The sequence below is a fragment of the Grammomys surdaster genome, unplaced genomic scaffold (assembly GCF_004785775.1).
Source record: "Grammomys surdaster isolate TR1022 unplaced genomic scaffold, NIH_TR_1.0 209, whole genome shotgun sequence".
NCBI lineage: Eukaryota > Metazoa > Chordata > Mammalia > Rodentia > Muridae > Grammomys > Grammomys surdaster.
Window position 1 is genome coordinate 1,745,644 of NW_021604654.1, and position 11,548 is coordinate 1,757,191.

At 55.1% G+C, this 11,548-nt stretch overlaps 2 protein-coding genes and 1 non-coding gene across 7 annotated transcripts in view; 2 read left to right on the plus strand and 1 right to left on the minus strand.

Annotated features, from left to right (window-relative positions):
• Positions 1 to 6,633, plus strand: part of R3hdm4 (R3H domain containing 4) — a 7,380-nt gene extending 747 nt beyond the window's left edge. The window contains exons 2-8 of the mRNA XM_028771796.1: positions 3,115 to 3,269; positions 3,504 to 3,625; positions 3,972 to 4,092; positions 4,240 to 4,325; positions 4,631 to 4,716; positions 4,794 to 4,849; positions 5,642 to 6,633. Coding sequence (XP_028627629.1) covers positions 3,115 to 3,269; positions 3,504 to 3,625; positions 3,972 to 4,092; positions 4,240 to 4,325; positions 4,631 to 4,716; positions 4,794 to 4,849; positions 5,642 to 5,742 — 727 coding nt within the window. The 3' untranslated portion in view covers positions 5,743 to 6,633. The remainder of the gene's footprint in view (positions 1 to 3,114; positions 3,270 to 3,503; positions 3,626 to 3,971; positions 4,093 to 4,239; positions 4,326 to 4,630; positions 4,717 to 4,793; positions 4,850 to 5,641) is intronic.
• A 934-nt stretch (positions 6,634 to 7,567) lies between these two features.
• Positions 7,568 to 7,674, minus strand: LOC114624740. Its single transcript, XR_003711966.1, has one exon. It is a non-coding gene; the product is annotated as a U6 spliceosomal RNA (small nuclear RNA).
• A 264-nt stretch (positions 7,675 to 7,938) lies between these two features.
• Med16 (mediator complex subunit 16) overlaps positions 7,939 to 11,548 on the plus strand; it is a 12,908-nt gene continuing 9,298 nt past the window's right edge. For 2 of the 5 annotated variants that reach the window (XM_028771702.1, XM_028771707.1), the window contains exons 1-4: positions 7,939 to 8,033; positions 8,827 to 8,992; positions 9,356 to 9,463; positions 9,615 to 9,784. In XM_028771702.1, the coding sequence (XP_028627535.1) occupies positions 7,956 to 8,033; positions 8,827 to 8,992; positions 9,356 to 9,463; positions 9,615 to 9,784 (522 nt within the window). In that variant the 5' untranslated portion in view covers positions 7,939 to 7,955. Of the gene's footprint in view, positions 8,034 to 8,337; positions 8,357 to 8,826; positions 8,993 to 9,351; positions 9,464 to 9,614; positions 9,785 to 11,548 lie in introns of those variants that run through there. The other 3 variants (XM_028771703.1, XM_028771705.1, XM_028771706.1) reach the window with 3 other exon arrangements.

Sequence of the window (11,548 nt, forward strand, 5' to 3'; positions counted from 1 at the left end):
CTCCTCCTCCTCCCCAGGCTGGGGTCTCCTCCTCCTCCTCCCCAGGCTGGGGTCTCCTCCTCCTTCTCCCCAGGCTGGGGTCTTTCTCCCCCGCTTTCCTCTCTTCCTTTTTCTCTCTTCTGCTCCCTACTCCGTGTTCCTGTCCTCCCACTTTCCCCCATGGATGCCTTCTGTCACTCCTCCACCCACACCCCTTTCTCTGGCTGCTCACCCACAGAAGCAGGGGCCTCCTGCTCTGGGCTTCAGTTGAGGGCTCACTGACCTGGCCCCAGGCTACCTTCTCTTCATTCCCCTTCCTAGCCCTCTGGACGGGAGAACTGCTGCCAGGGGCATTTCCCAGCCACTCTCTGTGGTGCCCGTGACCTTCACTGCCCTGGCATGGTCACTCTGTGTCTCTGGGGTCAGTTCCCAGAGTGGTGGGCTGTACTGTAGCCTGGGGCAGCAGTGTGCAGCTCATTGTATGTGGCTACTCAGGAATTCAGGTCCTGTGACCCATGGCCCTAACAGCTACATTTGTGGGTGAAGAGCCGCCTTGGCCCCCTGGCCAGCTAGCTGAGCCTTTCTGTGCCTTGGTTTCCCCAATCTGGATGTGGACAGTTGACTTTCTCAGACTCGGGATGGGGTGGCAAAGGCCTTCCTTCCCCATGGCGTCCAGTAATCAGGGTTCTATTTGCTTCTACCTTTGTTTGTTGGATTTTATTTATTTATTTATTATTATTTTTTTCTTTTTTGGTTTTTCGAGACAGGGTTTCTCTGTGTAGCCCTGGCTGTCCTGGAACTCACTCTGTAGACCAGGCTGGCCTCGAACTCAGAAATCCACCTGCCTCTGCCTCCCGAGTGCTGGGATTAAAGGCGTGAGCCACCACCGCCCGGCTGTTTATTTATTTTTAATATTTTATGTTTATGGACATTTTGTCTGTACATATGCAGGTGTATGTCTCTGTGTGTGTGTGTATGTGCACCACATGTGTGCCTGGTACCTGCCAAGGTCAGCTGGATCCTGGAGTTACAGATAGTTGTGACCCACTGTGTTGGTGCTGGGAACGGAACCCTGGCCCTTCTACAAGAGTGGCCATCACTGTAACCACTGAGCCATTCTCCCCAGCCTGTGTTTTGTTTTATTTATTTGACTCAGAGTCTCACATAGCCCAGGCTGGCCCCCATCTCTGTGTGCAGCTGTGGGTGATCATGAGCTGATCCTCGTGCCTCAGCCTCCTGATCCTCAACCATGCTTAGCTGTCTTGAGTGTCCTGTGTCTCTAGTGTAGCTGAGTTCAAGTTTTTGTGACTTACTTCTCACAGGGCCTCACCCAGGTATTCACCTGCCTGCTGGGTGTCCAGGGCCTGAGTCACCTCCGCCCCACTTCCTGTTGGGGAAGTGGGTTCTCTGCGTTTCCGGGAGTGTCTGCCAAAGAAGGGTGTGTTTGTAGCCAAGGTGTGTCTTGGTGAGCCCATTACTCAACCAGCAAGAATTCGGAAAGGACTGAGTCCTCCAAGCCCCATGGACTTAGCCCTGTCTACTCTGTGTTCCAGCCACCCCTTGTAGGTGCTGGTCACACTCTGAGTTGTCAGACACCTCCTCTGCGTCCTCAGCCTCACTTTCAGTAAAGTAGCCTGGTTATTGGAAAAGCAGTATTCATTCAACACACTCCAGAAGTTTAGGTTGCTCGTTCAGCAAGCCTCGTGGGTCCTGTCGCCTGTGAGCTGCCAGCTGCACACGGGAGGACAGACTGAGGAGTAAACACCTCAGACCGGATGGTTCCCAGTTGGCATGGCAGCAGCAAGTGCTGGTTGCACGATTGGACGGGCTGTGCCACCTTCTGGGAGGTGATGTTCAGACAGAGACCCGAATCAGGCAGAACCTGGAGAGGCGTTTGTGACAGAGGTCTCTGACAGGTTTTAATTCAGGGTGCAGTTCTGTTTCCTGGGGCTCTTGGAGATGCCCCAAAGCCTTTAGGACTGAGCACAGACTGGGTGCTGCGGTACCAGGCCAAGGAGTGTCAGGGGCTCCTGCGGGCACCACAGAGCCATGGTGGGCACCAGAACAGGTGTGGCGCCAGCCTGCTGGGCTTTGGTGTGAGCGAGCTCAGTTGTCCAAGCCGGGTCCCATGTTCACATCTGTCCGGAAGACTGCTCTGAGCCCCTTTCCCTGCTGTGTCTGTCTGTCCTTCCTGTAGGACAGCCGAGGTTCCTTATCAGGCAGTACCAGCCTCGGGTGAAGCTAGGACAGAGGTGGTTCAGCCTCAGACTTCAGAGTTGATATAACCTTGAGTGTAGGCCTAGGACCCAGTAGAAAGTTGATAGTTGGGCTAACCTCAGGCCTCGCCCTGCTCAGAGACTGTAGAGGTGGGACTGACTCTCCCTTCTTGGCAGGGAGCCAGGCAGGCAGGTGTCCCTTCCCAACCCGCCAGGTCCACTGAGAACTTAGAGCAGCCACTGGGTGTCTCTAGGGGATAAAGGAATGTCTCTACCAGAGCTGTAGCTCCGGGCCATGACCCCTCTTGAAAGAGGCAGCCAGGAGGGCAGATGTGGTGTTGATGGGGACCCTGGATCAGGCCTTTCGGAGCCTGCTGCTCTTCCTCCCCCAGCCACGGTGCTCCCCCCAGTCTACTCTCTCCTGCCGCTCTTGTCAAGCAAGTACCTGAGCTTCTGGGCACTGGCTAGGCTAATCCCTTTGCAGGACTGACACCATTTTCAGTTAGCTCTGAGGGTAGCCAAGGAGTTCCAGGGGCGATTAAACTGCCCCTCCCCCATTAGCTTCTCATGGTGCCAGGCAGGTGCACTGGGCTGTCATCTTGAGACCCTATGACTCTTCTGGTTTACCGAGCACATGGGGTGCTTGGAGGGTCTGGGTTCCAGGGGTTTGGGGTCTAACTCCTGGAGTGCACAGAGGGTGGGCCTTGATGTCTTATGGCTTAAATCTGGAAGGCTGGGGGTGACCAGAAAGGTTACCATTCTGTGTGACTAAGCCGTGCCTTCCTTTCTGCAAGCCTCCGTTTACCCATCTTGCATCAAAACCTGTGTCCTGGGGTGGGACTGGGGGTGACTTCCTTGTTGCCAGGAAACCCGAGCTGACTTGTACCTGGGCCTGATGACCTCCTGACCTGGTACACAGGTCTCTCCCTGGCTGCCTCCCAGCGCTCAGCGGCTCACAGGTGAAGAGGGTCTCGGCTTCCAGGCGCAAGCAGCATTTTATCAACCAAGCCGTGCGGAATTCAGACCTGGTGCCCAAAGCCAAAGGGCGGAAGAGTCTGCAGCGCCTGGAGAACAGTGAGCAGGGAGTGGGGTGTGGTCCGGACACGGTTCCCTTGCTGTGGTAGTGGTACACCCCCACTGGGCAGGCATTAGAATAAGGGCTTTGGAGGGTGCATAAAAGTTCAGCAAGGCAGGGAGAGATATGCAGGGTTCTAGAGACTCGACAGGTTAAAAAAATAAAAGAAAAATTGGGACACTAGAGGTAAGTAGGGACCCAATGCTGCCTGAACCCAGCCTGTTCCCTTGCAGCCCAGTACCTCCTCACACTGCTGGAAACAGCTGGGGGCCCTCCAGGGGTGGAAGATGGAGACCTGAGTCCCGCAGCACCTGGCATCTTCGCAGAGGCCTGCAGCAATGCCACCTATGTGGAGGTGAGACCCTAAGGCCCCCTGCAGCCCCTGAGATGTTCCCCACCCCTCCCCTGGATGCTGCCAAATCCTGGGTCATCTGCTCTTCATGTTAAAGGACCCATTTGGAGACTAATTATACACATGATAGCATGTCACTGGGGTTTCCATGGCACGTGAGTTAATCGTGCCTGCTGAAACTCCTATGCATCCTTTGAAACCCCAGTTCCAGCATCCAGCTCATGCTGCACACATGTGAGCGAGTGGTTTACAGATGGGCTCCTATGTGCCAGGTGGCCTCGTGTGACCATTTGTCAAATGGGAAACAGACCCAGGGGCCTCGGGGCTAGTCTGCAGACCTGTCTTCCAGGTCTGGAATGATTTTATGAACCGCTCGGGAGAAGAGCAAGAGCGAGTGCTCCGTTACCTGGAGGATGAGGGCCAGGGCAAGCGGAGACGCGGGCCTGGCCGCAGCGAGGACCGGCGGAGAGGTGGGCCTGAGGGGTGGGGCCAGGCTGAGGGGCGGGGCCTTGTAGCTGACGTTCCTTGGACACGGGGTGGGGTTCCCTGGTGGGTGTGGCTAGGCTATGGGCGGGGCCAGAGCTCACTCTGGGCTCTCCCACTCGCCGCCTTCACAGAGGACCCTGTCTTCACACCCCACGAGTGTTTCAGGCGCATCAGCCGTCGCCTGCGGTCCGTGCTCAAGCGCAGCCGCATCCCAATGGTGAGTGCCCCATCTCCCTCTCAACCTGGCCTTTCCGTGTCTCCATTCTAATGGTGAGTGCCCCATCTCCCTCTCAACCTGGCCTTTCCGTGTCTCCATTCTAACTTAGCGAAGAGATGACAGGCGTCCCCGCGGGGCAGGACAGGTGGTGCAGTGGTTAGGTCGAGGAAGGTTGGACGGTGAAAGAGTGCTGCAGAGTGTATAGGAATTTGACAGACAAAAGACAGGGCTGGACAGGTGATGTTCAAGTTCCTGAGACAGCTAGGGCATTTGATGTGACCTCTTAGCTCTTCCTACGCCCTCAGGAAACCCTGGAGAGTTGGGAGGAACGGCTGCTGGCGTTCTTCTCGGTGTCCCCCCAGGCTGTGTACACCGCTATGCTGGACAACAGGTACAGGGGCTGAGGAGGGGACGGGATGGTCGCCTGTCCCCACTCTGGCTCAGCCTCTCATGGCCCTTCCTCCCCAGCTATGAGAGGCTCCTGCTTCACGCTGTGTGCCAGTACATGGATCTCATCTCAGCCAGTGAGTACCTGCTCCGCACTGCCCGTCACCGCATTCTTCCCGGGGTCAGCTAGCGGGAGACCCCCAGGGTGTATTGTGATGGCTTGATGGCACAGCAGTGGTCATGAGGTCCTGGGCTTCTGGTGGGCAGACTCCCTCCATCCACAGCTCCAGGGAAGGGGACCTAGGTGAGGTTGTTCCAGTCTGGAGTTGAGGATCTACCTCAGACCTGGAGAAAAAGGAGACAGTGTCCAGTGAGAGCCCAGGTCCCAGGGCACAGGCCTTTGCTCCTGGTTTCCTAGTTACAGTTCTGTCGACTTCTAATGATGGCTGTGAGTCCTCAGGGGCTCTGGTGCTCCTTCTGGGCCTTCTCTTTTGCTAGTACCTGTCTCTGCTTCCTGCTTAGAGTTGCTGACGGTGATGGTTTCCATGGCAACCCTTGGACTTGGTTCTTCCGGTTTCCCTCTGTGGGCGGATGCTTTGGGCTCCTCACCTGCCTGTTTTCTCACACTGAGAATTGGGAGGGATGTGGGGGGAGGTTTCTCTCTGGTTTGAGCTGTGGTCTGGACCAAGTGGGAAGCCTCAAGACAGACTCACAGCTCATGGCTAGCCAGACCGTCCTCATCCCTTTCCTTAGCTGTTTAGGCAGGCTTGCTGGTGTAGTCCAGGCTGGCCTCCGGTGCAGTATGTGCATAGTCAAGGTTGGTCTTGAACTCCGGACCCTCCAGCCTCCAGGGCTTCATGCATGGCAGGGAGTCCTCCACACACTGAGCCTCTTGTCCAGCTCTGCAGCCCGCAGTGGTTTCTCCGCAGGTGCTGACCTGGAGGGCCGGAGGCAGATGAAGGTCAGCAACCGCCACCTGGATTTCCTGCCTCCGGAGCTGCTGTTGTCTGCCTACCTGGACCAGCAATGATGGAGAGCCCCTGCCAGCCACCTCGCCTGGCCCAGACCCGTCTGCTCATAATCTCTTCCACGCTTTCAGAGTTTGAATACCACCCTTCCCTTCAGGAATCTCCTTCCCCTTGCCCCTTCATGTCCCATATCGCACAGGGAGGCCTTGTAGCACCCCACCCTGGTACTTGTATTTGGTTGGGGAGACCTGGCCGGGGCATTTCCCTGTGTTTTCCCTGTTTTGCTTTCTTTGGCCCAGTCTGAAGCTCAGGCAAAGCATAGCAGACTTTTCTTTTTTTTTCTCCTCCTAATCAATTTTAATGAACTTGGCATGTTTGGGGGTAGATTTCTTTTAATTTCTCTTTTGATGTGGGGAGGCACAACCAAAGCACCTAGCGCCAGCCTACCGGTAGTGGGCTCTTTTCTGACCCCTGCCTGACCCCTCTAGGTTTCAGCTCTGATGAGGGTGGTTGGTTCTCTCTAGGACTCTGCTGGCCCCCCCAGGGCACTTTGTTTTGTGTGTGTGTGTGTGTGTGTGTGTGTATGTATGTGTATGTGTGTGCACATGTATGCACACCATGTGCCCTGTAAACCTGGACAAGCTTTGTCTCAAGGGCTCATTTTATGCGTTTTTTGGTGATGTGTTGTCCCCAGCTCCCTGGGCCTACCTTTTAGATAGTTCCCTCTCCTTCTTTCTCCCCTCTCCGTATACCAAGGATCCAGGACTTCCAGCCAGAAGCCTCTGACCTTGTGTACCTTGTCCCTCTCCTGTCCCCTCTGCTGCCCAGCATAGCTGTGGTCACTGCAGAGGCCTTACATGTCTAGCAGGCCTGGCCCGCACTCCCTCCCCTTTCTGTGTGATTCTTTGTGCTTGGGGGAAAGGGACACTTTTAATAAAGCCTTGGTGCTCGGGTCCTGGCCATGTGCTTGTCTTTAGGTTTGGTGGGGGTGGGTGGGATGGGATGAGAGTGAAAGGTCACTGAGGAAAAAAAAAAAAAAAAAAAAGGCCAGGTGGTGGTGGCGCACACCTTTAATCCCAGCACTCGGGAGGCAGAGGCAGGCGGATTTCTGAGTTCGAGGCCAGCCTGGTCTACTGAGTGAGTTCCAGGACAGCCAGGGCTACACAGGGAAACCCTGTCTCGAAAAACCAAAAAAAAAAAAAAAAAAAAAAAGAAAGGTCACTGAGGGCTGTGGGCTGGAAATCTGGACATGTCGATGCATTAGTTCATTAAAACATGTAAAATGTTTAAAGGTTGGGGCTCGGTGGGGAAAGCAATTGGTTAGCATGCTCAAAGCTCTGGGTTCCAGCCCTAGCACCACATACACCACATAGTGACCAGTGGGTCAAGTGAGTTTGAGGCCAGCCTGGGCCACATATGATAGACAGGTCTGGTGTTGGATCCCTGAATCCCAGCACTCAAAGCCAGAGGGCTGATGGATCTCTGAGTTCATGGCTAGCTGGTCTACATAGCCAGGGCCAGCCACACAGTGACACCCTGCCTCATACAAACAAAAGTCACTTGAGGCCTAACAAAATGGTTAAGCAGATTAAGGTGCTTGCCGCCAAGCTTGACAATCTGAGGAAGGAAAGAACCAATTCCGTGTCCTCTTACCTGCACTGTGGCAGGCACGTGCGTGCAACACACACACACACACACACACACACACACACACAGACCATGGCCAGGTGGTGCACCACTGGCATCCCAGCATCCCCGCAGGAAGAAGACCTCATCAGTGTGAGGGGGCCAACCTGAGCTACACAGTGAGCAGTGAGCCATTCTGTCAAGAAACAAAATGGAAAAAAAGCGAGTAAGTCGGCTGTAGTTCCTCTAAGGAAGAGAGGACAAAATATGGAACGCTTCACGAATTTGCGTGTCATCCTTGCGCAGGGGCCATGCTAATCTTCTCTGTATCGTTCCAATTTTAGTATATGTGCTGCCGAAGCGAGCACGAAAAATGTGCTTGTTCAAGAGATATTTATAATCCTAAAATTCAGTCATTTTACACTTAGGAGGACTTTTTTTAATTGGCTAATTTAATATTTGTCTTTCTTATAGAAAGCTAAGCTTATTATGTAAAATGTAGCCAGTTATTAGAAAGAACAGATTGTCCTTTTATCGCATATTTAGCCTCAATAGTTACTAGGAATTATTGTATGCAAATTAACCGGGGCAGGGGCGTAGCCGGGGTTCTCCCAGAAGTCTGTGCGAGGGGGCCGGCGCAGGCCGAGAGATGGCGGCATCGGATCCCGGGCGTTGGGGCGAGTGTGGACCGCGGCCCCCCGGCCGACTGGGCGCCCGGGGCGGACAGGTCAGTGCGGGGTGCGGGTTACGGGATGCGTGGCTAGTGCGTTTCGGGCTAGGCCTGCGAGCGGAAGGCCGGTGGGCGGGGCCTGCGGGGTCAGAGGGCGGGCCTGGGAACAAAGCTTTCTGGGTAGAGGCTGGTGTAGGAGGGATGTGATTGGCATCCGAGCTGGAGGTGAAGCCTGAAGCAACTAAGCTGAGGGGGCGTGGCCCGAGGGGCTGGGACTCCCGGGAGGGGCGTGGCCTGATGGTCAGACGCTGGACGGAGGGGCGGAGCCTGAAGAAATAAGACTGATGGAGAGGGCTGTGGCCTAGGGAACGGAGTCTAAGGTGGGTCGGGAGTGGGAGGCTGACGATCTGAGACTGATGCAGGGGAGTGGTGACCTGCACTCAGTCACAAGCTGAGTAGAAGCCGGGCCGAAGTTAGTAGTTTGGTTTGGAGGCAGAGCCTAGGGTGATTAGACAGTGTGGGCGGGACGAGGTGAAGTGGGCCTTGGATGTTAACTTGTTCTGGGTGTGACTAATGGGCTGGGGCGGGGGCTGAGCTACTAGGTCCGGGCAAGGCTTGGGGACTGAACTAGAGTGTAGACTGTGGCCCAGTGGTAGTGGTGGGCCCGGTATGTGTGTGAAGAGTGCTTAGCGCTTGTAGGCTGAGCTCAGGCTGATCTGGGTGGGTAATAGGTGGCCTATAGAGGGGTGACCTCAGAAGGATCATCATGGAATTTCTAGCAGGGCTGGAGAACATTCTAGACCCGCTTTAGCTGGGAGCTGCTATAGAGCAATGCCTCTCTTTTCCCCAGGAGCCAGGGACCGTGCTGGGTGCGGTGGGAATGATGGACCTGGCCTACGTGTGCGAATGGGAGAAGTGGACCAAGAGCACGTACTGCCCGTCCCTGCCCCTGGCCTGCGCCTGGTCCTGCAGGAACCTCATTGCCTTCACCACAGACCTACGCAACGATGACCAGGGTGAGTGACCTGCTCTCCTGACCTGCCTGGGACCTGGGGATCAGGACCTTGTGGGTGGGCTTGCCAGGTGTGGATCCACTGTGCCTCAGATTTCCTGATGCAGTGTGGCCCAATTTGGAAGCTCTCTTGGTGCCAGAGCCAGGTGCCAGTTAGTGGGTTTAGAGAGGCAGGGAAGCAAGGTGAGAGAAGAGATATCCACATTCTGGTCACCATCCTCCAACTCTATTTTTAGTGACATTATGGCTGTACCGGATACCCTGTCCAGGGATTAGCGTCATGGCGGACCTTATAGAAGAGGTGCAATGGGGGGGGGGGTCACGGGCACCGTGAGTCATGCTGACCTCAGTGCTCTCTCCAAGACAGACCTGACACACATGATCCACATCCTAGACACGGAACACCCCTGGGAAGTGCACTCTGTCAGCTCTGGCCACAGCGAGGCCATCACCTGCCTGGAGTGGGACCAGTCAGGTGAGGCCGTAAGAGTATGCTGCCTTCCTTTCAGTCCTGAGTCCAGAGCCTGGAGACAGCCCCCGCTCACTGGGAGTCCAGAGTGGGGAGGGAGCACTCAGCAGTCTCCCTGCCTGTCAGAAGAGCTCCTCACACATGTCTCTCATCACAGGGTCCCGGCTCCTGTCTGCTGATGCTGACGGGCAGATCAAATGTTGGAGCATGGCTGGCCACCTGGCCAACAGCTGGGAGAGCTCCGTGGGCAGCCAGGTGGAGGGGGACCCCATCGTGGCCCTGTCCTGGCTGCACAATGGGGTGAAGCTGGCACTGCACGTGGAGAAGGTGAGGGCCGTGCCGTCACCGGGGCACCAAGGGGTGGGTGGATGGAACCATGAACCGCAGCAGCCTGCTGTCCTCACCGACATGTGCTGTGGGGTACCTGTCAGTAACTGCCGTCCCTGAGCTTCCCTCACCTGGAGCCTCCCCTTTAGCTGTGGTCCCTGTGCAGGGAATCTGTTTAACAGATGTCTGCATCTGCAGTGGTGTCTTAAAAATGGTGGCTATCTCCAACGAGTTGCCTCTGGAACCAGCCAGTAGCTGCTGTCTTCAGATTCCAGTCTACTTTGATTTAATGACGACCCAGAATCCCCCTGTCCATCTGTATTTTGGAGTTGAGCCAGTTAGGAGTGGGGACAGAGTTGGACTCGGGGCATCAGAGAGTCCCTTTTCCTCAGTAGTGGAGGGGAAGTGGCAGCCTGTGAGCCTGTGAGGAAGAAGACAGAACCAAGCCTCAGTTCCATGATTGCTACAGGTCTTTGGGACCCAGCAGCATCCACATTGCCCGCCTCTCACCCAGTACAAAAGGCTGAGCCTGGTGTCACAGACCAATCCCAGTACTCATGAGGCAGATAGCTCATGAGCTCATGGCCAGCCTAGTCTACATATCCAGTTCCAGGACAGCCAAGGCTACACAGTGATTCCTTTTTTTTTTTGGTTTTTCGAGACAGGGTTTCTCTGTGTAGCCCTGTCTGTCCTGGAACTCACTCTGTAGACGAGGCTGGCCTCGAACTCAGAAATCCACCTGCCTCTGCCTCCCGAGTGCTGGGATTAAAGGCGTGCGCCACCACCGCCCGGCTGGTCTGCCAATTTTAATATAAAAGAGAGAAAGGCGGTTCAGTGGTTAGAGCACTGGCTGCTCCTGCAGAGGGACCTGGGTTACATTCCCAGCACACACATGGCAACTCACAGCATCTGTGACTCCAGCTCCAAGGGACCCTGTAGGCATAAACTTTTTTGCAACCTACTTTTAATAAGCATTCAGCCTCTTCTCTAGCCCACCTCTCAGCAGAGGTAGTGGAAGAGAAAAGTTACTAGGATGGGGGAAGTGGACCTGCTCAGCAATAATAGTTCTTTGGGGGTGAGCTCCATCTTGGCAGCAGTTCAGTCCTGTAGCAAACACCGAATACGACTCAGCAGCTGCAGACCAGTCCTCTAGCCAGGCAGACACCAGGCACCAACCAGCAGCTACCGTCCAGTCCTTTCAGCAAGCAGACACCAGGCAGCTGTAGTACAGTCCTGAAGAAACCACCAGGCTCACCGACCGGCCTGAGGTGAGGCTGCGGAAGCGGCCATCTGCCGCAGGAACCTCACGAGCAGTTCTTGGCCGAGTTTCTCTCAAAGGTGGCGTTATCACAAGTTGAGCTCAACAATGCTATGCAAGGTGAACCAATTCATGTGTGTCTCTAGTGAAGAATAGCGAGGCGGAGAAACCAAACCCATGCTTCTCTCCCACTGTCTGTGGGGTCATATTTATACTCCTTCGTGAAGTGTCCTTTCATGTGTCTGCTATACCAAACATCCTTTCTCCTGTGTCTGCCTTAGGAAAACAGTTCTTCATGTGTTTGCTTTAGCAAGACATCCTTTCCTGTGTGCCCAGCAAAACAACACTTGACATAACTAACTTTCCAAAGAACTAGAAGTTCCCACTTGAGGACCCTACACGTTCTTCTGACACCCATAGACGCCTCACCCATGTGTACACACACATGCAGGGAGAGCACCTCACCCATGTGCACACACACATGCAGGGAGAGCGCCTCACCCATG